Here is a 24,761-nt window from a genome sequence, read left to right as displayed (position 1 = left end):
GTTCTCTTGGCCGTAGGGTTCTCTTGGCTGTGGTGTCTTCTTGGCTGTGGTGTCTTCTTGGCTGTGGTGTCCTCTTGGCTGTAGGGCTCTCTCTTGGCTGCAAGGTTCTCTTGGCTGCAAGGTTCTCTTGGCTGGGGTGTCCTCTTGGCTGTAGGGCTCTCTCGGCTTCTCTTGGCTGTAAGATTCTCTTGGTTGTAGAGGGTTCTCCTGGCAGTTGGGTTCTCCTGGCTTTAGGGCTCTCTTGGCTGTAGTAGTGGAGGGTTCTCTTGGCTGTAGGGTTTCTCTTTGCTGTACTAGTAGAGGTTTCTCATGGCTGTAGGGTTTCTCTTGGCTGTAGGGTTTCTCTTTGCTGTACTAGTAGAGGTTTCTCTTGGCTGTAGGGTTTCTCTTTGCTGTACTAGTAGAGGTTTCTCTCTTGGCTGTAGAGGTTTCTCTCTTGGCTGTAGAGGTGTTTCTCTCTTGGCTGTAGAGGTGTTTCTCTTGGCTGTAGGGCTCTCTCTTGGCTGTAGGGCTCTCTCTTGGCTGTAGGGCTCTCTCGGCTTCTCTTTGCTGTGGTAGTAGAGGGTTCTCTTGGCTGTAAGATTCTCTTGGTTGTAGAGGGTTCTCCTGGCAGTTGGGTTCTCCTGGCTGTAGGGCTCTCTTGGCTGTAGTAGTAGAGGGTTCTCTTGGCTGAAGTAGTAGAATGTTATCCTGGCTGTAGAGGGTTCTGTTGGCTGTAGGCTTCTCTTGGCTGTAGTAGTGGAGGGTTCTCTTGGCTGTAGGGTTTCTCTTTGCTGTATTAGTAGAGGTTTTTCTTGGCTGTAGGGGTTCTCTTGGCTGTAGGGTTTCTCTATGCTGTATTAGTAGAGGTTTCTCTTGACTGTAGGGTTTCTCTTGACTGTAGGGTTTCTCTTGACTGTAGGGTTTCTCTTTGCTGTATGAGTAGAGGTTTCTCTTGACTGTAGGGTTTCTCTAGACTGTAGGGTTTCTCTTGACTGTAGGGTTTCTCTTGACTGTAGGGTTTCTCTTGACTGTAGGGTTGCTCTTGGCTGTAGGGTTGCTCTTGGCTGTAGGGTTGCTCTTGGCTGTAGGGTTGCTCTTGGCTGTAGGTTTCTCTTGGCTGTAGGGTTTCTCTTGGCTGTAGTAGTGGAGGGTTCTCTTGGCTGTATTAGTAGAGGTTTCACTTTGCTGTATTAGTAGAGGTTTCTCTTGGCTGTAGGGGTTCTCTTGGCTGTAGGGTTTCTCTTGGCTGTATTAGTTGAGATTTCTCTTGGCTGTAGTAGTGGAGGGTTCTCTTGGCTGTAGGGGTTCTCTTTGCTGTACTAGTAGAGGTTTCTCTCTTGGCTGTAGAGGTTTCTCTCTTGGCTGTAGAGGTTTCTCTTGGCTGTAGGGTTTCTCTCTTGGCTGTAGTAGTGGAGGGTTCTCTTGGCTGTAGGGTTTCTCTTTGCTGTATTAGTAGAGGTTTCTCTTGGCTGTAGGTTTCTCTTGGCTGTAGGGTTTCTCTTTGCTGTACTAGTAGAGGTTTCTCTTGGCTGTAGGGTTTCCCTTGTCTGTAGGGTTTCCCTTGTCTGTAGGGTTTCTCTTGGCTGTAGGGTTTCTCTTTGCTGTATTAGTAGATGGTTCTCTTGGCTGTAGTAGTGGAGGGTTCTCTTGGCTGTAGGGTTTCTCTTTGCTGTATTAGTAGAGGTTTCTCTTGACTGTAGGGTTTCTCTTGGCTGTAGGGTTTCTCTTTGCTGTATTAGTTGAGATTTCTCTTGGCTGTAGTAGTGGAGGGTTCTCTTGGCTGTAGGGTTTCTCTTTGCTGTATTAGTAGAGGTTTCTCTTGGCTGTAGGGTTCTCTTGGCTGTAGTAGTGGAGGGTTTCTCTTGGCTGTAGGGTTTCTCTTGGCTGTAGGGTTTCTCTTGGCTGTAGGGTTGCTCTTGGCTGTAGGGTTGCTCTTTGCTGTATTAGTAGAGGTTTCTCTTGGCTGTAGATTTCTCTTGGCTGTAGGTTTCTCTTGGCTGTAGGGTTCCCTTGGCTGTAGTAGTGGAGGGTTCTCTTGGCTGTAGGGTTTCACTTTGCTGTATTAGTAGAGGTTTCTCTTGGCTGTAGGGGTTCTCTTGGCTGTAGGGTTTCTCTTTGCTGTATTAGTAGAGGTTTCTCTTGGCTGTAGGGTTTCTCTTGGCTGTAGGGTTTCTCTTTGCTGTATTAGTAGAGGTTTCTCTTGACTGTAGGGTTCCTCTTTGCTGTACTAGTAGAGGTTTCTCTTGACTGTAGAGGTTTCTCTTGACTGTAGAGGTTTCTCTTGACTGTAGAGGTTTCTCTTGACTGTAGAGGTTTCTCTTGGCCGTAGTAGTGTAGGGTTTCTCTTGGCTGTATTAGTTGTAGTAGAGGGTTCTCTTGGCTGTAGCGGTAGTGGGTTCTCTTGGCTGTAGCGGTAGAGGGTTCTCTTGGCTGTAGCGGTAGAGGGTTCTCTTGGCTGTAGCGGTAGAGGGTTCTCTTGGCTGTAGCGGTAGAGGGTTCTCTTGGCTGTAGCGGTAGAGGGTTCTCTTGGCTGTAGCGGTAGAGGGTTCTCTTGGCTGTAGTAGTAGAGGGTTCTCTTGGCTGTAGTAGCCCCACATCCAGACTGTCCTGCCAAACAGATTTTCATGCACAATGGAGTCTCTAGCGGATCCCAGGGAGAGGAATTGGATTATGATGAATGGCCCCAATTTTCCAGTGTACTCTCTGTGGGTGTTTGAAAGTGTGTGTGTGTTTGTTCAACAGCCATCACTAGCACAGAGAGGCGGCTGCCTACCGACAGACTTGACATCATTAACTACTTTAATAAATGGAAGACTAGTCACTTTAATAATACCACTTTAAGAATGTTTACATATCTCGCATTACTTATCTCATAAGTATGTAGTGTATACTGTATACTACACTATCTATCTATTGCATCTTAGCCGCTCTGTCAATGCTCATCCATATATTTTATACTTATATATTCCTATCCCATTCCTTTACTAGATTGTGCGTATTAGGTTTTGTGGTGGAATTGTTAGATACTGCTACACTGTTAGATCTAGAAGCACAAGCATTTCGCTACACAATAATATCTGCTAACCATGTGTATGTGACCAATAACATTTGATTTGAAGTGGAGGTGTTTGTTTTGTGAGTGTGTGTGTGTGGGGGGGGGGCACAATGTACGTGAGGATGGCTGGGGGATGGTCCAATGCAACGCTAGGACCCCTTTCCTGAAGTTGGAGAATTTCACATTTTTCAAACACCTGAAACAGCTTTTTCCTGCAATCTAGAGCCATTATCATTATGCTTATTTCTATGTAAAGAATATATATATTTTTTTCTGCATATCTAAGCATGTCTCTTGTGCTGTCTGTATCCTCCTGACTTTTGGTTATTTTTTTAAGAAACTAAATATATACTAAAATCTGGGTTAAATATTGACAGGAATGTGTGTCTAATTCAGTACATTTACTAATTGCTTGCTTTTCTAAAGTCTACCAACCTTGCCAGCAGGAATGCCTTCTAAGATAGTTAGAACAAGCTAGCTACTCTAACTTGATTAGAAATTGCTTCTTGGTAGCTAATTATGAGGTTGGGACATAGGTTCCCAATCTGGGCTAGCTAAAGACAACTTTATAAATATCACGTTCGTTATATGAATCGGACCAAGGCGCAGCGTGGTATGTGTACATTCTTTATTATATTAAGAATGAACACTGAACAAACTAACTAAATGACACGTACAAAGCTATACAAATGAGTGCTGACAGGCAACTACACATAGACAAGAACCCACAAACACCAAAGGGAAATGGCTACTTAAATGATCCCCAATCAGAGACTATGATAAACAGCTGCCTCTGATTGGGAACCATATCAGGCCACCATAAACATACAAATACCTAGACCTACAAAACCCAATACATACAAAAACCCTAGACAATACAAAACCCCTAGACAATACAAAAACTAGCGTAACCACCCTAGTCGCACCCTGACCTAACCAAAATATAAAGAAAACCGATATCTCAGGTCAGGGCGTGACAATAAAATTGCTAGGTGGCTAGTACTATTACAGAGAAACAACAATCAAACGTGTCTGTGTGTTTCTACATCTCAAAATATTTAATATATTTTCCTCAGGCTCCACTGTGATAGGCTATGATTTTATTTTCACACAATGCTTGTTTTTATTTTTTATTTATTTATTTATTTCACCTTTATTTAACCAGGTAGGCTAGTTGAGAACAAGTTCTCATTTGCAACTGCGACCTGGCCAAGATAAAGCATAGCAGTGTGAGCAGACAACACAGAGTTACACATGGAATAAACAATTAACAAGTCAATAACACAGTAGAAAACAAAGGGGGGAGTCTATATACAATGTGTGCAAAAGGCATGAGGAGGTAGGCGAATAATTACAATTTTGCAGATTAACACTGGAGTGATAAATGATCAGATGGTCATGTACAGGTAGAGATATTGGTGTGCAAAAGAGCAGAAAAGTAAATAAATAAAAACAGTATGTGGATGAGGTAGGTGAAAATGGGTGGGCTATTTACCAATAGACTATTTACAGCTGCAGCGATCGGTTAGCTGCTCAGATAGCTGATGTTTGAAGTTGGTGAGGGAGATAAAAGTCTCCAACTTCAGCGATTTTTGCAATTCGTTCCAGTCACAGGCAGCAGAGTACTGGAACGAAAGGCGGCCAAATGAGGTGTTGGCTTTAGGGATGATCAGTGAGATACACCTGCTGGAGCGCGTGCTACGGATGGGTGTTGCCATCGTGACCAGTGAACTGAGATAAGGCGGAGCTTTACCTAGCATGGACTTGTAGATGACCTGGAGCCAGTGGGTCTGGCGACGAATATGTAACGAGGGCCAGCCGACTAGAGCATACAAGTCGCAGTGGTGGGTGGTATAAGGTGCTTTAGTGACAAAACGGATGGCACTGTGATAGACTGCATCCAGTTTGCTGAGTAGAGTGTTGGAAGCCATTTTGTAGATGACATCGCCGAAGTCGAGGATTGGTAGGATAGTCAGTTTTACTAGGGTAAGCTTGGCGGCATGAGTGAAGGAGGCTTTGTTGCGGAATAGAAAGCCGACTCTTGATTTGATTTTCGATTGGAGATGTTTGATATGAGTCTGGAAGGAGAGTTTGCAGTCTAGCCAGACACCTAGGTACTTATAGATGTCCACATATTCAAGGTCAGAACCATCCAGGGTGGTGATGCTAGTCGGGCATGCGGGTGCAGGCAGCGATCGGTTGAAAAGCATGCATTTGGTTTTACTAGCGTTTAAGAGCAGTTGGAGGCCACGGAAGGAGTGTTGTATGGCATTGAAGCTTGTTTGGAGGTTAGATAGCACAGTGTCCAATGACGGGCCGAAAGTATATAGAATGGTGTTGTCTGCGTAGAGGTGGATCAGGGAATCGCCCGCAGCAAGAGCAACATCATTGATATATACAGAGAAAAGAGTCGGCCCGAGAATTGAACCCTGTGGCACCCCCATAGAGACTGCCAGAGGACCGGACAGCATGCCCTCCGATTTGACACACTGAACTCTGTCTGCAAAGTAATTGGTGAACCAGGCAAGGCAGTCATCCGAAAAACCGAGGCTACTGAGTCTGCCGATAAGAATATGGTGATTGACAGAGTCGAAAGCCTTGGCAAGGTCAATGAAGACGGCTGCACAGTACTGTCTTTTATCGATGGCGGTTATGATATCGTTTAGTACCTTGAGTGTGGCTGAGGTGCACCCGTGACCGGCTCGGAAACCAGATTGCTCAGCGGAGAAGGTACAGTGGGATTCGAGATGGTCAGTGACCTGTTTGTTGACTTGGCTTTCGAAGACCTTAGATAGGCAGGGCAGGATGGATATAGGTCTGTAACAGTTTGGGTCCAGGGTGTCTCCCCCTTTGAAGAGGGGGATGACTGCGGCAGCTTTCCAATCCTTGGGGATCTCAGACGATATGAAAGAGAGATTGAACAGGCTGGTAATAGGGGTTGCGACAATGGCGGCGGATAGTTTCAGAAATAGGGGGTCCAGATTGTCAAGCCCAGCTGATTTGTACGGGTCCAGGTTTTGCAGCTCTTTCAGAACATCTGCTATCTGGATTTGGGTAAAGGAGAACCTGGAGAACTTGTTGGCTCTTATACCTAAGGCATTCACTTGATGTAGTAATGAAATGTAACAATGAGTACGGTTAAATGCACACAATAACATGATGACTGTGGATTGTCAGTTTAATATAATAGTTTAAAACGTTTACATGCTTTGCAAGAAGAATCATTTTCCTAGTAATCATATTTCCATGGTCACATCTGAAATCGGGCTTCCTGATGGGATTTAAATCACCAATCAGAATAAACACTACCACCACGACCATGTTATTGTGGGGAAACCTATTTGATTCTGTGTTCAGACGTGAAGTTTGTATGCGAAAACCATTTCTAAAATGCCGACTTTCAGTTTTTCAGAACTTACTTCACTCGCGCTGAAGAGGGAAGATTGTACTACTGGTGCTGCCACATGTGCAGATCAAATACACAGCTGGAAAACTGATTCAGCCTGTTTACATGTCCTAACAATGATAAAATATTGTTCAGAAAACCAGGTGTTTTAATTGGCCTATGCTTACTTCAATTTTGACCTCACGCCGATTTAAGATAAGCAGAGTAAAGTGTTTACATGACTATTGCTGTACTCGGCCTACTGCCATAATCAGTTTAAAATGGAATTATTAGTGTGCATGTAAACATACTCGGTGCTGTTACTAACCTGTTGGTCCTCTCTCTCTCTCTCAAATTCAAATTCATGCTGCTTTATTGGTATGAAAAACATTGTCAATATTGCTAAAGCAACAATGTATACAATATACATTGCAATAAAATGATAAACAATACCGAATAATAATATAAAATGGTAGTAATACAAAATTAAATACAAAAATAATAACAATAAAATGATAACAGTCAATAGTAGATTGTCATCATTACCACTACTCCTACCACCACAATCACTAAACTGTCATCATTACCATTGTCATCATTACCACTACTACTACTACCACCACAATCACTAAACTGTCATCATTACCATTGTCATCATACCACTACTACTACTACCACCACAATCACTAAACTGTCATCATTACCATTGTCATCATTACCACTACTACTACTACCACCACAATCACTAAACTGTCATCATTGTCATCATTACCACTACTACTACTACCACCACAATCACTAAACTGTCATCATTACCATTACCACCCATACCACTACTACTACCACCACAATCACTAAACTGTTATCATTACCATTACCACCCATACCACTACTACTACCACCACCATCACTACACTTCTATCATTACCATTACCATCACCACCATCACTAAACTGCTATCATTACCATTACCACTACTACTACTACCACCACCACTACACTGTTATCATTACCATTACCACCCATACCACTACTACTACCACCACCACTACACTGTTATCATTACCATTACCACCCATACCACTACTACTACCACCACCATCACTACACTTCTATCATTACCATTACCACCCATACCACTACTACTACCACCACCATCACTAAACTGCTATCATTACCATTACCACTACTACTACTACCACCACCACTAAACTGCTATCATTACCATTACCACTACTACTACTACCACCACCACTACACTGTTATCATTACCATTACCACCCATACCACTACTACTACCACCACCATCACTACACTTCTATCATTACCATTACCACCCATACCACTACTACTACCACCACCATCACTACACTTCTATTATTACCATTACCACCCATACCACTACTACTACCACCACCATCACTAAACTGCTATCATTACCATTACCACTACTACTATGGTGTACTTCCGGCGCCGACAGAGATGGCCGCCTCACCGCGTTCCTAGGAAACTATGCAGTTTTTTGTTTTTTACGTGTTATTTCTTACACTAGTACCCCAGGTCATCTTAGGTTTCTTTACATACAGCCGACAAGAACTACTGAATATAAGATCAGCGTCAACTCACCATCAGTACGACCAAGAATATGTTTTTCACGATGCGGATCCTGTTATCGTTCTGCCTTACAACCAGTGTAACCGAGTGGATCACATGCAGCGACCAAAAAAAAAACGACTCAGAAAAAGAGGGAAACGAAGCGGTCTTCTGGTCAGACTCCGGAGACGGGCACATCGTGCACCACTCCCCAGCATTCTTCTTGCCAATGTCCAGTCTCTTGACAACAAGGTTGATGAAATCCGAGCAAGGGTAGCATTCCAGAGGGACATCAGAGACTGTAACGTTCTCTGCTTCACGGAAACATGGCTCACCGGAGAGACGCAATCCGAAGCGGTGCAGCCAGCGGGTTTCTCCACGCATCGCGCCGACAGAAACAAACATCTCTCTGGTAAGAAGACGGGCGGGGGCGTATGCCTTATGGCCAACGTGACATGGTGTGATGAAGGAAACATACAGGAACTCAAATCCTTCTGTTCACCTGATTTAGAATTCCTCACAATCAAATGTAGACCGCATTATCTACCAAGAGAATTCTCTTCGATTATAATCACAGCCGTATATATCCCCCAAGCAGACACATCGATGGCTCTGAACGAACTTTATTTAACTCTCTGCAAACTGGAAACGATTTATCCGGAGGCTGCATTCATTGTAGCTGGGGATTTTAACAAGGCTAATCTGAAAACAAGACTCCCTAAATTTTATCAGCATATTGATTGCGCAACCAGGGGTGGAAAGACCCTGGATCATTGTTACTCTAACTTCCGCGACGAATATAAGGCCCTGCCCCGCCCCCTTTCGGAAAAGCTGACCACGACTCCATTTTGTTGATCCCTGCCTACAGACAGAAACTAAAACAAGAAGCTCCCACGCTGAGGTCTGTCCAACGCTGGTCCGACCAAGCTGACTCCACACTCCAAGACTGCTTCCATCACGTGGACTGGGAGATGTTTCGTATTGCGTCAGACAACAACATTGACGAATACGCTGATACGGTGTGCGAGTTCATTAGAACGTGCGTTGAAGATGTCGTTCCCATAGCAACGATTAAAACATTCCCTAACCAGAAACCGTGGATTGATGGCAGCATTCGTGTGAAACTGAAGGCACGAACCACTGCTTTTAATCAGGGCAAGGTGTCTGGTAACATGACTGAATACAAACAGTGCAGCTATTCCCTCCGCAAGGCTATCAAACAAGCTAAGCGCCAGTACAGAGACAAAGTAGAATCTCAATTCAACGGCTCAGACACAAGAGGTATGTGGCAGGGTCTACAGTCAATCACGGACTACAGGAAGAAACCCAGCCCAGTCACGGACCAGGATGTCTTGCTCCCAGGCAGACTAAATAACTTTTTGCCCGCTTTGAGGACAATACAGTGCCACTGACACGGCCTGCAACGGAATCATGCGGTCTCTCCTTCACTGCAGCCGAAGTGAGTAAGTCATTTAAACGTGTTAACCCTCGCAAGGCTGCAGGCCCAGACGGCATCCCCAGCCGCGCCCTCAGAGCATGCGCAGACCAGCTGGCCGGTGTGTTTACGGACATATTCAACCAATCCCTATACCAGTCTGCTGTTCCCACATGCTTCAAGAGGGCCACCATTGTTCCTGTTCCCAAGAAAGCTAAGGTAACTGAGCTAAACGACTACCGCCCGTAGCACTCACATCCGTCATCATGAAGTGCTTTGAGAGACTAGTCAAGGACCATATCACCTCCACCCTACCTGACACCCTTGACCCACTCCAATTTGCTTACCGCCCAAATAGGTCCACAGACGATGCAATCTCAACCACACTGCACACTGCCCTAACCCATCTGGACAAGAGGAATACCTATGTGAGAATGCTGTTCATCGACTACAGCTCGGCATTCAACACCATAGTACCCTCCAAGCTCGTCATCAAGCTCGAGACCCTGGGTCTCGACCCCGCCCTGTGCAACTGGGTACTGGACTTCCTGACGGGCCGCCCCCAGGTGGTGAGGGTAGGCAACAACATCTCCTCCCCGCTGATCCTCAACACTGGGGCCCCACAAGGGTGCGTTCTGAGCCCCCTCCTGTACTCCCTGTTCACCACGACTGCGTGGCCATGCACGCCTCCAACTCAATCATCAAGTTTGCGGACGACACAACAGTGGTAGGCTTGATTACCAACAACGACGAGACGGCCTACAGGGAGGAGGTGAGGGCCCTCGGAGTGTGGTGTCAGGAAAATAACCTCACACTCAACGTCAACAAAACTAAGGAGATGATTGTGGACTTCAGGAAACAGCAGAGGGAACCCCCCCATCCACATCGATGGAACAGTAGTGGAGAGGGTAGCAAGTTTTAAGTTCCTCGGCATACACATCACAGACAAACTGAATTGGTCCACTCACACAGACAGCATCGTGAGGAAGGCGCAGCAGCGCCTCTTCAACCTCAGGAGGCTGAAGAAATTCGGCTTGTCACCAAAAGCACTCACAAACTTCTACAGATGCACAATCGAGAGCATCCTGGCGGGCTGTATCACCGCCTGGTATGGCAACTGCACCGCCCTCAACCGTAAGGCTCTCCAGAGGGTAGTGAGGTCTGCACAACGCATCACCGGGGGCAAACTACCTGCCCTCCAGGACACCTACACCACCCGATGCTACAGGAAGGCCATAAAGATCATCAAGGACATCAACCACCGAGCCACTGCCTGTTCACCCCGCTGTCATCCAGAAGGCGAGGTCAGTACAGGTGCATCAAAGCTGGGACCGAGAGACTGAAAAACAGCTTCTATCTCAAGGCCATCAGACTGTTAAACAGCCACCACTAACATTGAGTGGCTACTGCCAACACACTGTCAATGACACTGACTCTACTCCAGCCACTTTAATCATGGGAATTGATGGGAAATTATGTAAATATATCACTAGCCACTTTAAACAATGCTACCTTATATAATGTTACTTACCCTACATTGTTCATCTCATATGCATACGTTGATACTGTACTCTATATCATCGACTGCATCCTTATGTAATACATGTATCACTAGCCACTTTAACTATGCCACTTGGTTTACATACTTATCTCATATGTATATACTGTACTCGATATCATCTACTGTATCTTGCCTATGCTGCTCTGTACCATCACTCATTCATATATCCTTATGTACATATTCTTTATCCCCTTACACTGTGTATAAGACAGTAGTTTTTTTGGAATTGTTAGTTAGATTACTTGCTCGTTATTACTGCATTGTCGGAACTAGAAGCACAAGCATTTCGCTACACTCGCATTAACATCTGCTAACCATGTGTATGTGACAAATAAAATTTGATTTGATTTGATTTACTACTACCACCACCACTAAACTGCTATCATTACCATTACCACTACTACCACCACCACTACACTGTTATCATTACCATTACCACCCATACCACTACTACTACCACCACCACTACACTGGTATCATTACCATTACCACCCATACCACTACTACTACCACCACCATCACTACACTTCTATCATTACCACTACTACCACCACCATCACTCAACTGCTATCATTACCATTACCACCCATACCACTACTACTACCACCACCACTACACTGGTATCATTACCATTACCACCCATACCACTACTACTACCACCACCATCACTACACTTCTATCATTACCACTACTACCACCACCATCACTAAACTGCTATCATTACCATTACCACCCATACCACTACTACTACTACCACCACCACCACTACACTGCTATCATTACCATTACCACCCATACCACTACTACTACTACCACCACCACCACTACACTGCTATCATTACCATTACCACCCATACCACTACTACTACCACCACCATCACTAACTGTTATCATTACCATTACCACCCATACCACTACTACTACCACCACAATCACTAAACTGTTATCATTACCACCCATACCACTACTACTACCACCACAATCACTAAACTGTTATCATTAACATTACCATCCATACCACTACTACTACCACCACCATCACTATACTTCTATCATTACCATTACCACCACCACCATCACTAAACTGCTATCATTACCATTACCACTACTACTACTACCACCACCACTACACTGTTATCATTACCATTACCACCCATACCACTACTACTACCACCACCACCACTACACTGTTATCATTACCATTACCACCCATACCACTACTACTACCACCACCATCACTACACTTCTATCATTACCATTACCACCCATACCACTACTACTACCACCACCATCACTAAACTGCTATCATTACCATTACCACTACTACTACTACCACCACCACTAAACTGCTATCATTACCATTACCACTACTACCACCACCACTACACTGTTATCATTACCATTACCACCCATACCACTACTACCACCACCACTACACTGGTATCATTACCATTACCACCCATACCACTACTACCACCACCATCACTAAACTGCTATCATTACCATTACCACTACTACTACTACCACCACCACTAAACTGCTATCATTACCATTACCACTACTACTACTACCACCACCACTACACTGTTATCATTACCATTACCACCCATACCACTACTACTACCACCACCATCACTACACTTCTATCATTACCATTACCACCCATACGACTACCTCTACCACCACCATCACTACACTTCTATCATTACCATTACCACCCATACCACTACTACTACCACCACCATCACTAAACTGCTATCATTACCATTACCACTACTACTACTACCACCACCACTAAACTGCTATCATTACCATTACCACTACTACCACCACCACTACACTGGTATCATTACCATTACCACCCATACCACTACTACCACCACCATCACTAAACTGCTATCATTACCATTACCACCCATACCACTACTACTACCACCACCACTACACTGGTATCATTACCATTACCACCCATACCACTACTACTACCACCACCATCACTACACTTCTATCATTACCACTACTACCACCACCATCACTAAACTGCTATCATTACCATTACCACCCATACCACTACTACTACCACCACCACCACCACTACACTGCTATCATTACCATTACCACCCATACCACTACTACTACCACCACCACCACTACACTGCTATCATTACCATTACCACCCATACCACTACTACTACCACCACCATCACTAACTGTTATCATTACCATTACCACCCATACCACTACTACTACCACCACAATCACTAAACTGTTATCATTACCACCCATACCACTACTACTACCACCACAATCACTAAACTGTTATCATTAACATTACCATCCATACCACTACTACTACCACCACCATCACTATACTTCTATCATTACCATTACTACCACCACCATCACTAAACTGCTATCATTACCACCCTACTACTACTACCACCACCACTATACTGTTATCATTACCATTACCACCCATACCACTACTACTACCACCACCACTACACTGTTATCATTACCATTACCACCCATACCACTACTACTACCACCACCATCACTACACTTCTATCATTACCATTACCACCCATACCACTACTACTACCACCACCACTAAACTGCTATCATTACCATTACCACTACTACCACCACCACTACACTGTTATCATTACCATTACCACCCATACCACTACTACTACCACCACCATCACTACACTTCTATCATTACCATTACCACCCATACCACTACTACTACCACCACCACCACTAAACTGCTATCATTACCATTACCCACTACCACCACCACTAAACTGCTATCATTACCATTACCACTACTACCACCACCACTACACTGTTATCATTACCATTACCACCCATACCACTACTACCACCACCACTACACTGGTATCATTACCATTACCACCCATACCACTACTACTACCACCACCACCACTACACTGCTATCATTACCATTACCACCCATACCACTACTACTACCACCACCATCACTAACTGTTATCATTACCATTACCACCCATACCACTACTACTACCACCACCATCACTAAACTGTTATCATTACCATTACCACCCATACCACTACTACTACCACCACCACCACTAAACTGCTATCATTACCATTACCACTACTACCACCACCACTAAACTGCTATCATTACCATTACCACTACCACCACCACTACACTGTTATCATTACCATTACCACCCATACCACTACTACCACCACCACTACACTGTTATCATTACCATTACCACCCATACCACTACTACTACCACCACCACCACTACACTGCTATCATTACCATTACCACCCATACCACTACTACTACCACCACCATCACTAACTGTTATCATTACCATTACCACCCATACCACACTACTACCACCACCATCACTAACTGTTATCATTACCATTACCACCCATACCACTACTACTACCACCACCACCACTACACTGCTATCATTACCATTACCACCCATACCACTACTACTACCACCACCACCACTACACTGCTATCATTACCATTACCACCCATACCACTACTACTACCACCACCATCACTAACTGTTATCATTACCATTACCACCCATACCACTACTACTACCACCACAATCACTAAACTGTTATCATTACCATTACCACCCATACCACTACTATTTGGAATGATAAACAACAATAATAATAGTAACAACAATAATAGTAATAATAAGTAAGTTACTGTTTACTATGCAGATGTTATGGCAGGCAAATACATATTTAAATACATTGCTCCTTCGCCCATGAGTATTTTGTCTTTTTCTTCTGGGTTTAATAAGTTCAAATTTGCAATAAATGTAGTAATTTCTGTGAATAATGATGATGATGATAATAATTATGATGCTCTCGCTCTCTCTCTCGCTCGCTCTCCCGCTCTCTTTTTGCCTGTCTGCAGGACAGACAGGGATCCCCAACCAATGATGTAGATGAGGATGATGAAGGTACATAGGGAAGGCTGTGTGGGGAGGAAGAGCAGCGCCTGACTCTCCTCTCCTCCACTTTCATCCACTCTGAGCCGTACCGTCTAATTGGGTGGACGGAGCACAATGTCAGCCCCGCATCCCAAGAAGACGCGCGGGAAGGAGAGGACTGAGGTCATGGGTGACTTTGCGCAGACAGCCAATGAGGAGTTTCGGAACAAGCTGATGGACCTCCAGATAGAAATGCAGCAGGAGAAGGGCAAGGTAGGCCCCTCCCCTCTGATGATGATGATAAGGATGCAATTGATGATGTTGATAATGATATCATTATCTGTTGGTCTTTTGTGATCTACTGTTAATGATACTATTAAGAATCATTATCTCTCTTGTTCCTATTCCCTTACAAACGTCACTCTTTCTCTCCTCCTCTTCCTCCCGTTTGTCTCGCTCCTCCCCTATCCTCTATCCCACCCTCCTCTCCCTCCCTCCCCTCTGTCCCACCCTCCTCTCCCTCCCTCTCCTCTGTCCCACCCTCCTCTCCCTCCCTCTCCTCTGTCCCACCCTCCTCTCCCTCCCTCTCCTCTGTCCCACCTCCTCTCCCTCCCTCCCTCTCCTCTGTCCCACCCTCCTCTCTCTCCCTCCCTCTCCTCTGTCCCACCCTCCTCTCCCTCCCTCCTCTCCCTCCCTCTCCTCTGTCCCACCCTCCTCTGTCCCACTCTCCTCTATCCCTCCCTCTCCTCCCCTGGGTAGGTCTCTAAGCTGAGAGAGCGTCTCCAGGAGCAGAGGCAAGCCAGGGAACTAGAACAACACAAACACACGGTGGTCCTCACCGACCTCCGTGCCAAACTGCACGAGGAGAAGCTCCGCGAGCTGGCCGCCGCCCGCGAGGCGTTGGCACGTCAACACGAGTTGGAGCTGGCGCGTACCATTAAGATCCGCGACGGGGAGGTGCAGCGGCTGCAGGGGCTGGTCCACGCACTGAGGGACGGGGCTGCGGACAAGCTGAAGAGTGCCCTGCTAGGGGAGGCCCGGGAGGAGGCCAGGAGGTCCTTTGATGGGGAGAGACTCAGACTACAGCAGGAGGTAGGCTGGCCCGGGGGCTCAATTTGAATCCAACCTGCATTGTGGTATTTGCACAGGTTTTTTTTTCCCCCATGGCCCATCAGAATCCTAGCCTGGTGCGGGTCATGCTACTGTTAATTCCTTCTACTACCAGCTAGACTCTCCTCACAGGCCTTGTTTTCAGAATAAGAAGCTTCAAGCCTGTGTTTAGTCTGGTCTTGAAAGTTGTTGTTCAGAGCATCTTCTTTGTTTCTAAAAGTCATGTGACATTACTATGTCCCCAATCATCTTAATTGCTTCAGGGGGCGTATACTTGAAGTGTATACTAGATGGAAAGTTTAACGCTACACATGCTAGCTGTGTGTGTGTGTTCCCCCCAGGTCCTGAAGCAGGAGACAGCACGGAAGCAGGTTGAGGAGGCTCTGTCTAACACTCTGCAGGCAGACAAGGCCAAAGCAGCCGACCTCCGAACAGCCTACCAGCAGCACCAGGATGAGATCAATCGCATCAAGAGAGACTGCGAGAGAGACATCCGCCGGGTGGTGAGTCGACCGTAACGTGATCATACACCACGTGCCTGTCTGCAAACCGTAACCCCGGCCACAAATCATAACTCCTGATCGATCCTAATCCACATCACACAAAGTCCATGTGTGAGACTGGAGTGTCTGGTCTGGTGAGTGACCTGAAAGTGAACCAAACTTCAAACCAAATTAGGACCATAAATCATTAACCACAGCTAACTGAAATGGGAACCACTCTCTAACAATAGATCTCATTCTGTTCTGCGTATGCACTTCTACTGAAGTTTATCTTTAACTTATTGTAGTAATCTGACGGAGAGCTTGAATTGCACTATGTTGATCTCCAGTTGTATTTAACAGAGACCCAGATAACAGAGCGACTGATTAACTACAGCACAGAAGAACAGTGGAAGAACAGGGCCATAAAAGAGATCTCTGCAGCTGTAAAAGCTTACAGCCACGGCTATAATATTTCACAAGGAAACCGAAAGGGGGATGGGAAGAGGTAAAGGATGAGAGAGGGATGAGAGAAGGGAGTGAGATGAGGACAGGCTGAGAGAAGAACGGGGGGAGTGTGAACTAAGATTCATGAATGAATTTCTCTCAACAATGTTGGTGTCGTATCATTTGTTGGAGCCTTAGTCTGTAGTTGGAGAATAATGAGCTGGTTTGGAAGGAAGAGAGCAATGGGTTGGAGAATAATGAGAGGGTTTGGAAGGAGGAGAGCAATGGGTTGGAGAATAATGAGAGGGTTTGGAAGGACGAGAGCAATGGGTTGGAGAATAATGAGATGGTTTGGAAGGAGGAGAGCAATGGGTTGGAGAATAATGAGATGGTTTGGAAGGAGGAGAGCAATGCTGGTTTGGAGAATAAGCTGGTTTGAGCTGGTTTGGAAGGAGGAGAGCAATGGGTTGGAGAATAATGAGCTGGTTTGGAAGGAGGAGAGCAATGGGTTGGAGAATAATGAGCTGGTTTGGAAGGAGGAGAGTAATGGGTTGGAGAATAATGAGCTGGTTTGGAAGGAGGAGAGCAATGGGTTGGAGAATAATGAGCTGGTTTGGAAGGAGGAGAGCAATGGGTTGGAGAATGAGAGGGAGAACAGCTGGAGATGAGGCTAAAGAGTTCCAGAGTGAAGATGTTACCTTTTCTCTCTGTCTCACTCTCACTGTCACACTGTCTCTCTCCTTCTTCTCTCCATCCTCCCATCTCTCCTCACTATATTTGTCTCTCTCTCTCCTTCTCTTCATCCTCCCATCTCTCCTCACTATATTTGTCTCTCTCCTTCTCTCCATCCTCCCATCTCTCCTCACTATATTTGTCTCTCTCTCTCTCCTTCTCTTCATCCTCCCATCTCTCCTCACTGTATTTGTCTCTCTCTCTCCTTCTCTTCATCCTCCCATCTCTCCTCACTATATTTGTCTCTCTCTCTCTCTCTCCTTCTCTCCATCCTCCCATCTCTCCTCACTATATTTGTCTCTCTCCTTCTTCTCTTCATCCTCCCATCTCTCATTATATTTGTCTCTCTCTCCTTCTCTCCATCCTCCCATCTCTCCTCACTATATTTGTCTCTCTCACTCCTTCTCTCCATCCTCCCATCTCTCCTCACTATATTTGTCTCTCTCACTCCTTCTCTCCATCCTCCCATCTCTCCTCACTATATTTGTCTCTCTCTCCTTCTCTCCATCCTCCCATCTCTCCTCACTATATTTGTCTCTCTCCCATCTGTCCTCTCACTAGATGGATGAGCTGAAGGGGAAGGACCGTGTGGTGTCAGCGTTGGAGAGGGAGCTGGGGGTGCAGGCTGGTTATGCCCAGAAGCTCCAGCTGCAGAAGGAGGCTCTGGATGAGCAGCTGGGTCATGTCAGGGAGGCAGAGAGGCATCACAGCAGCCCCAAGAGAGAGGTGGCCCCTGCCCTGGGGGACACCTCTGACTACCTCAACAACCAGGTGAGGGCAGCCCCATGAAAATACACACGCACGCATGCAATTACTCACAAACACAAGCACGCGTACACACACACACACACACACACAGATCAGTCACTCAATATAGTCTTCGTTCACAGTCGCTGATGTTATTGTCTGTTCCTAAGGCTAGAACTGAGATGGGAAAAATATTCTTCCCATAATGCCCCTTCATCTTGATTACATGCTTCAGCAGATTTTAAAGTGAGGGGAGTTGGTGTCTTTGCCTGTTAAGACTCTGATTGACAACACTGTTTGTGACAACTGAAGTTGTTTCTTATCTTCAATTGTATCTTTAACTTGTGACACTTTGTCTTGTGTGTATTGTGTATTTTTCTGTAATGTTTTATGGACATGCTGCTATTTCCCTGTTTAGCCTTCTTTGCCAGCTCTCCCTCGCAAAATAGGTTTTTTAACCTCAATGGGTTTTACCTGGTTAGATAAAGGTTAAATAAAACATTCTTTTTAAAGGTACACTTGTACACACACACATTTGACTGGTGTGGCATTTTACAAAACACCTGGTGGTCAACTTATTCACACACTGTCTTTATGCCTGATTATCTCCTCCATTTCTCTCTCTCTCGCTCCCCCACTATATATATATATATCCCTCTCGCTCTCTCTCTCTCTATATATATATATCCCTCTCGCTCCCCCACTATATATATATATATCCCTCTCGCTCCCCATATATATATATATATCCCTCTATATCTCCTCTATATATATATATATATATCCCTCTCGCTCTCTCTATATATATATATATATATATCCTCTCGCTCCCCCACTATATATATATATATCCCTCTCGCTCTCCCCACTATATATATATATATCCCTCTCACTCCCCACTATATATATATATATCCCTCTCACTCCCCCACTATATATATATATATCCCTCTCACTCCCCACTATATATATATATATCCTCTCACTCCCCCACTATATATATATATATCCCTCTCGCTCCCCACTATATATATATATATATCCCTCTCACTCCCCCATATATATATATATATCCTCTCTCTCTCTCTCTCTCTATATATATATATATATCCCTCTCTCTCTCTCTCTATATATATATATATATCCCTCTCGCTCTCTCTCTCTATATATATATATATCCCTCTCTCTCTCTCTATATATATATATATCCCTCTCGCTCTCTCTCTCTATATATATATATATATATATATATCCCTCTCGCTCCCCCACTATATATATATATATCCCTCTCGCTCTCCTCTCTATATATATATATATCCCTCTCGCTCTCCCCACTATATATATATATATCCCTCTCGCTCTCTCTCTCTATATATATATATATATATCCCTCTCGCTCTCTCTCTCTATATATATATATATCCCTCTCGCTCCCCACTATATATATATATATATATATCCCTCTCGCTCTCTCTCTCTATATATATATATATATCCCTCTCGCTCCCCCACTATATATATATATATCCCTCTCGCTCTCTCTCTCTCTATATATATTCTATATATATATATATCCCTCTCGCTCCCCGCACTATACATATATATATATCCTCTCGCTCTCTCTCTCTCTCTCTCTATATATATATATATATATATATATATATATATCCCTCTCGCTCCCCCACTATATATATATATATCCCTCTCGCTCTCTCTCTCTATATATATCCCTCTCGCTCCCCTCTTTCTCGCTCTCTCTATATATATACCTCCTCCCCTCTCTCTCTCTCTCTCTCTCTCTCTACCCCCCCGTTCTCTCTCTCTCGCTCTCTCTCTCTATATATCTCCTCCCCCCTCGCTCTCTCTACCCCCCCCTCGCTCTCTCTACCCTCCCCTCGCTCTCTCCCCCCTCCCCTCGCTCTCTCTACCCCCTCGCTCTCTCTACCCTCCCCTCGCTCTCTCTACCCCCTCCCTCTCTCTCTCCCCCCCCCTCGCTATATCTCCCCCCCCTTGCTCTCTCTACCCCCCCCCCTCGCTCTCTACCCCCCCCTCTCTCTCTCTACCCCCCCCCTCGCTCTCTCTCTCTATATATATATATCTCCTCTACCCCCCTCACTCTCTCTACACCCCCCGTTCTCTCTCTCTACCCCCGTTCTCTCTCTCTATATCTATCTCCTCCCCCCGCTCTCTCTCTCTCTCTCTACCCCCCGTTCTCTCTCTCTGTATCTACCCCCGTTCTCTCTCTCTCTCTCTCTACCCCCGTTCTCTCTCTCTCTCTCTCTCTCTATATATATATATCTCCTCCCCCTCACTCTCTCTACACCCCCCCGTTCTCTCTCTCTACCCCCCCGTTCTCTCTCTACACCCCCCGCTCTCTCTCTACCCCCCCGCTCTCTCTCTCTCTAACCCCGTTCTCTCTATATATATATATATATATATCTCCTCCCCCTCACTCTCTCGCTCTCTCTACACCCCCCGTTCTCTCTCTCTACACCCCCGTTCTCTCTCTCTGTATCTCCCCCTCACTCTCTCACTCTCTCTACACCCCCCGTTCTCTCTCTCTCTATATATATCTCTTCCCCCTCACTCTCTCTCTCTACCCCCTCGCTCTCTCTACCCCCCTCGCTCTCTCTCTCAGGATGTGGAAGATATTCGGGATGCGAGGAGGTCCCAGCTGAAGATAGCTGAGCTCCACTCTGTTACCAGGAAGCTGGAGGACAGAAACACCCTGCTGGCAGATGAGAGGAATGAACTGGTGAGTAACACACACCTGCAGAAAATAACTTGGTGGATAACAGAACATTGTAGGGACATTATGGGAACATTTAAGGGATGTTGTGGAAATATACAGGTATGTGAAAATAACTTTTTCTCTTTTTCTCCTTCTATCTCTCTCGCTCTCTCCTTCCATCTCTCCCTTCATCTGTCAGTTAAAGCGTGTGCGTGAGTCAGAGAGTCAGATGAAGCCACTCTTAGATAAATATAAGAGGATGTCGAAGAAGAACAATGATCTCCTTCAGACTCTGCAGCGCATGGAGGAGAAACTCAAGAACCTCAGCAGAGAGAACGCAGAGATGGTGAGGGAACCAGACATAACCTTTTTGGTCTACTTTGCTCATCTCATCTCATGACTAAGAGAGGACGTTGATAAGTGTAACAAAAGTATGGGCTATGCTTTGATGTTTATGACTGGATTAAGAGGAACCACATTGTAGGGAACATGTGAAATGGAGGTCATCTAAGGAAAGGGCAAGAGCCCTACAAGAGATGTTAAGCAGTATCTGTGCCATTCAGTATCTCTGTCGATCGGTATCTGCGTCGATCGGTATCTGCGTCGATCGGTATCTGCGCCATTCAGTATCTCTGTCGATCGGTATCTGCGTTGATCGGTATCTGCGCCATTCAGTATCTCTGTCGATCGGTATCTGCGTTGATCGGTATCTGCGCCATTCAGTATCTCTGTCGATCGGTATCTGCGCCATTCAGCATCTCTGTCGATCGGTATCTGTGCCATTCAGTATCTGCGTTGATCGGTATCTGCGCCATTCAGCATCTCTGTCGATCGGTATCTGCGCCATTCAGATCTCGGTATCTGTGCCATTCAGTATCTCTGTCGATCGGTATCTGCGCCATTCAGTATCGGTATCTGCGCCGTTGATCGGTATCTGTGCCATTCAGTATCTCTGTCGATCGGTATCTGCGTTGATCGGTATCTGTGCCATTCAGTATCTCTGTCGATCGGTATCTGCGCCATTCAGTATCTGCGTTGATCGGTATCTGCGCCATTCAGCATCTCTGTCGATCGGTATCTCATTCAGCATCTCTGTCGATCGGTATCTGCGCCATTCGGTATCTCTGTCGTATCTGCGCCATTCAGCATCTCTGTCGATCGGTATCTGCGCCATTCAGCATCTCTGTCGATCGGTATCTGCGTTGATCGGTATCTGCGCCATTCAGGATCTCTGTCGATCGGTATCTGCGTCGATCGGTATCTGTGCCATTCAGTATCTCTGTCGATCGGTATCTGCGCCATTCAGCATCGGTATCTGCGCAGTATCTCTGTGATCGGTATCTGCGCCATTCGGTATCTGCGCCATTCAGCATCGGTATCTGCGCAGCATCTCTGTCGATCGGTATCTGCGTCGATCGGTATCTGCGCCATTCAGTATCTGCGTTGATCGGTATCTGCGCCATTCAGCATCTCTGTCGATCGGTATCTGCGTCGATCGGTATCTGCGCCATTCGGTATCTGCGCCGATCGGTATCTGCGCCGATCGGTATCTCCTTCAACCTGTGCCATTCAGTATGTGTGTCAATCAGTATTTACATTTCTCCTTGATTACAAAGCCTCACTGCACAATTTAAAGTTATGAGTCACGGTTAAGGAAATCCTGTGTCTCTCTCTCTCTCTCTCTCTCTCTCTCATAATTCAATTCAAGGGTCTTTATTGGCATGGTGAAATGAATAAATCAAAGTGAAATAAACATTAAAGTAAACATTACACTCACAAGTTGTAAAATAGACATTTCAAATGTCATGTCTGTATACAGTGTTGTAATAATGTGCAAATAGATAAAGTAGAAAATGGAAAATTAATAAACATAAATATGGGTTGTATCTACAGTGGTGTTTGTTCTCACTGGTTGCCCTTTTCTTGTGGCAACAGGTCACAAATCTTGCTGCTGTGATAGCACACTGTGGAATTTCACCCAGTAGATATGGGAGTTTATCAAAATGTGATTTGTTTTCGAATTCTTTGTGTCTGCGTAATCTGGTCATACATTGGGCAGGAGGTTAGGAAGTGCAGCTCAGTTTCCACCTCATTTTGTGGGCAGTGTGCACAGCCTGTCTTCTCTTGAGAGCCAGGTCTGCCTACGGAGGCCTTTCTCAATAGCAACGCTGTGCTCACTGAATCTACATAGTCAAAGCTTTCCTTAAGTTTGGGTCAGTCACAGTGGTCAGGTATTCTGCCACTGTGTACTCTCTGTTTAGGGCCAAATAGCTTTCTAGTGTGCTGTTTTTTTGTTAATTATTTCTAATGTGTCAAGAAATTATATTTTTGTTTTCTCATGATTTGGTTGAGTCTAATTGTGTTCCTGTCCTGGGGCTCTGTGGGGTCTGTTTGTGTTTGTGAATAGAGCCCCTGTCACGATCGTTTTTGTAAGAATCGGACCAAAATTCAGCGTGGTTTGGGTTCATCATCTTTTATTATGAGAACCGCCACAAAAACAATCAAGTGCAAAAAAACGAACATGCAGCTTTGTCGTGGTCCAAAGCAACAATACAAAATCAAGATCCCACAACAAACAGGTGGGAAAAGGCTGCCTAAATAAGATCCCCAATCAGAGACCACGATAGACAGCTGCCTCTGATTGGGAACCATACCAAGCCAACCTAGAAATAAAGAAACTAGATTGCCCACCCTAGTCACACTCCGACCTAACCAAAATAGAGAATAAAGTATCTCTATGGTCAGGGTGTGACAGCCCCAGGACCAGCTTGCTTAGGGGACTCTTCTCCAGGTCCATCTCTCTGTAGGTAATGGCTTTGTTAGGTTTTTTTTGGAAGGTTTCGGAATCACTTCCTTTTAGGTGGTTGTACAATTTACAGTCTCTTTTCTGGATTTTGATAATTAGCGGGTATCGGCCTAATTCTGCTCTGCATGCATTATTTGGGTTTTTACGTTGTACACTGAGGATATTTATGCAGAATTCTGCATGCAGAGTCTCAACTTGGTGTTTGTCCCATTTAGTGAATTCTTCGTTGGTGAGCGAACCCCAGACTTCTCAACCATAAAGGGCAATTGGTTCTATAACTGATTCAAGCATTTTTTTGCCAGATCCTAATTATTATGTCAAATTTTATGTTCCTTTTGATGGCATAAAGGCCCTTCTTGCCTTGTCTCTCAGATCGTTCACAGCTTTGTGGAAGTTACCTTTGGCACTGATGTTTAGGCTGAGGTATGCAAAGCATCTCTCTGTCTCTGTCTCCTCTGTCTCTGTCTCGACCTCACACTTGAATCGCTGACCCCTGAGAATGTATCTCTCCTCACCTCCCTCTCTTTCTTTCTCTCTCAGAAGGAGACTGTTCGCACTCGTTCCCAGCAGCCTCACCCCCAGCAGCTGAAGAGGCCTACCTCACTGACAGACCTAAGTCAGGCCCACGAGGAACAGGAAGTAGAGTTCCTTAAGCTGCAGGTTGCCGAGCAACAAGGCATCATTGATGAGCTCACGCAGGTCAGGGAGACACTCTAACATCGACATTGCA

General features: G+C 45.3%; 1 protein-coding gene across 2 annotated transcripts in view; it reads left to right on the top strand.

The window, feature by feature from the left end:
- The window catches only part of LOC112236177 (janus kinase and microtubule-interacting protein 1), a 57,250-nt gene that overhangs the window by 17,911 nt on the left and 14,578 nt on the right, over positions 1-24,761 (top strand). The window contains exons 2-8 of one of the 2 annotated variants that reach the window (XM_042325814.1): positions 14,961-15,249; positions 15,736-16,068; positions 16,428-16,589; positions 18,309-18,518; positions 21,133-21,249; positions 21,425-21,571; positions 24,575-24,730. In XM_042325814.1, the coding sequence (XP_042181748.1) occupies positions 15,112-15,249; positions 15,736-16,068; positions 16,428-16,589; positions 18,309-18,518; positions 21,133-21,249; positions 21,425-21,571; positions 24,575-24,730 (1,263 nt within the window). In that variant the 5' untranslated portion in view covers positions 14,961-15,111. Of the gene's footprint in view, positions 1-14,960; positions 15,250-15,735; positions 16,069-16,427; positions 16,590-18,308; positions 18,519-21,132; positions 21,250-21,424; positions 21,572-24,571; positions 24,731-24,761 lie in introns of both variants that reach the window. The other variant, XM_042325813.1, reaches the window with a different exon arrangement.

The sequence above is a fragment of the Oncorhynchus tshawytscha genome, linkage group LG08, assembly GCF_018296145.1.
Source record: "Oncorhynchus tshawytscha isolate Ot180627B linkage group LG08, Otsh_v2.0, whole genome shotgun sequence".
NCBI lineage: Eukaryota > Metazoa > Chordata > Actinopteri > Salmoniformes > Salmonidae > Oncorhynchus > Oncorhynchus tshawytscha.
The sequence above is the reverse complement of the archived record's forward strand: the minus strand, read 5'-3'. Positions and strand labels throughout refer to the sequence as shown.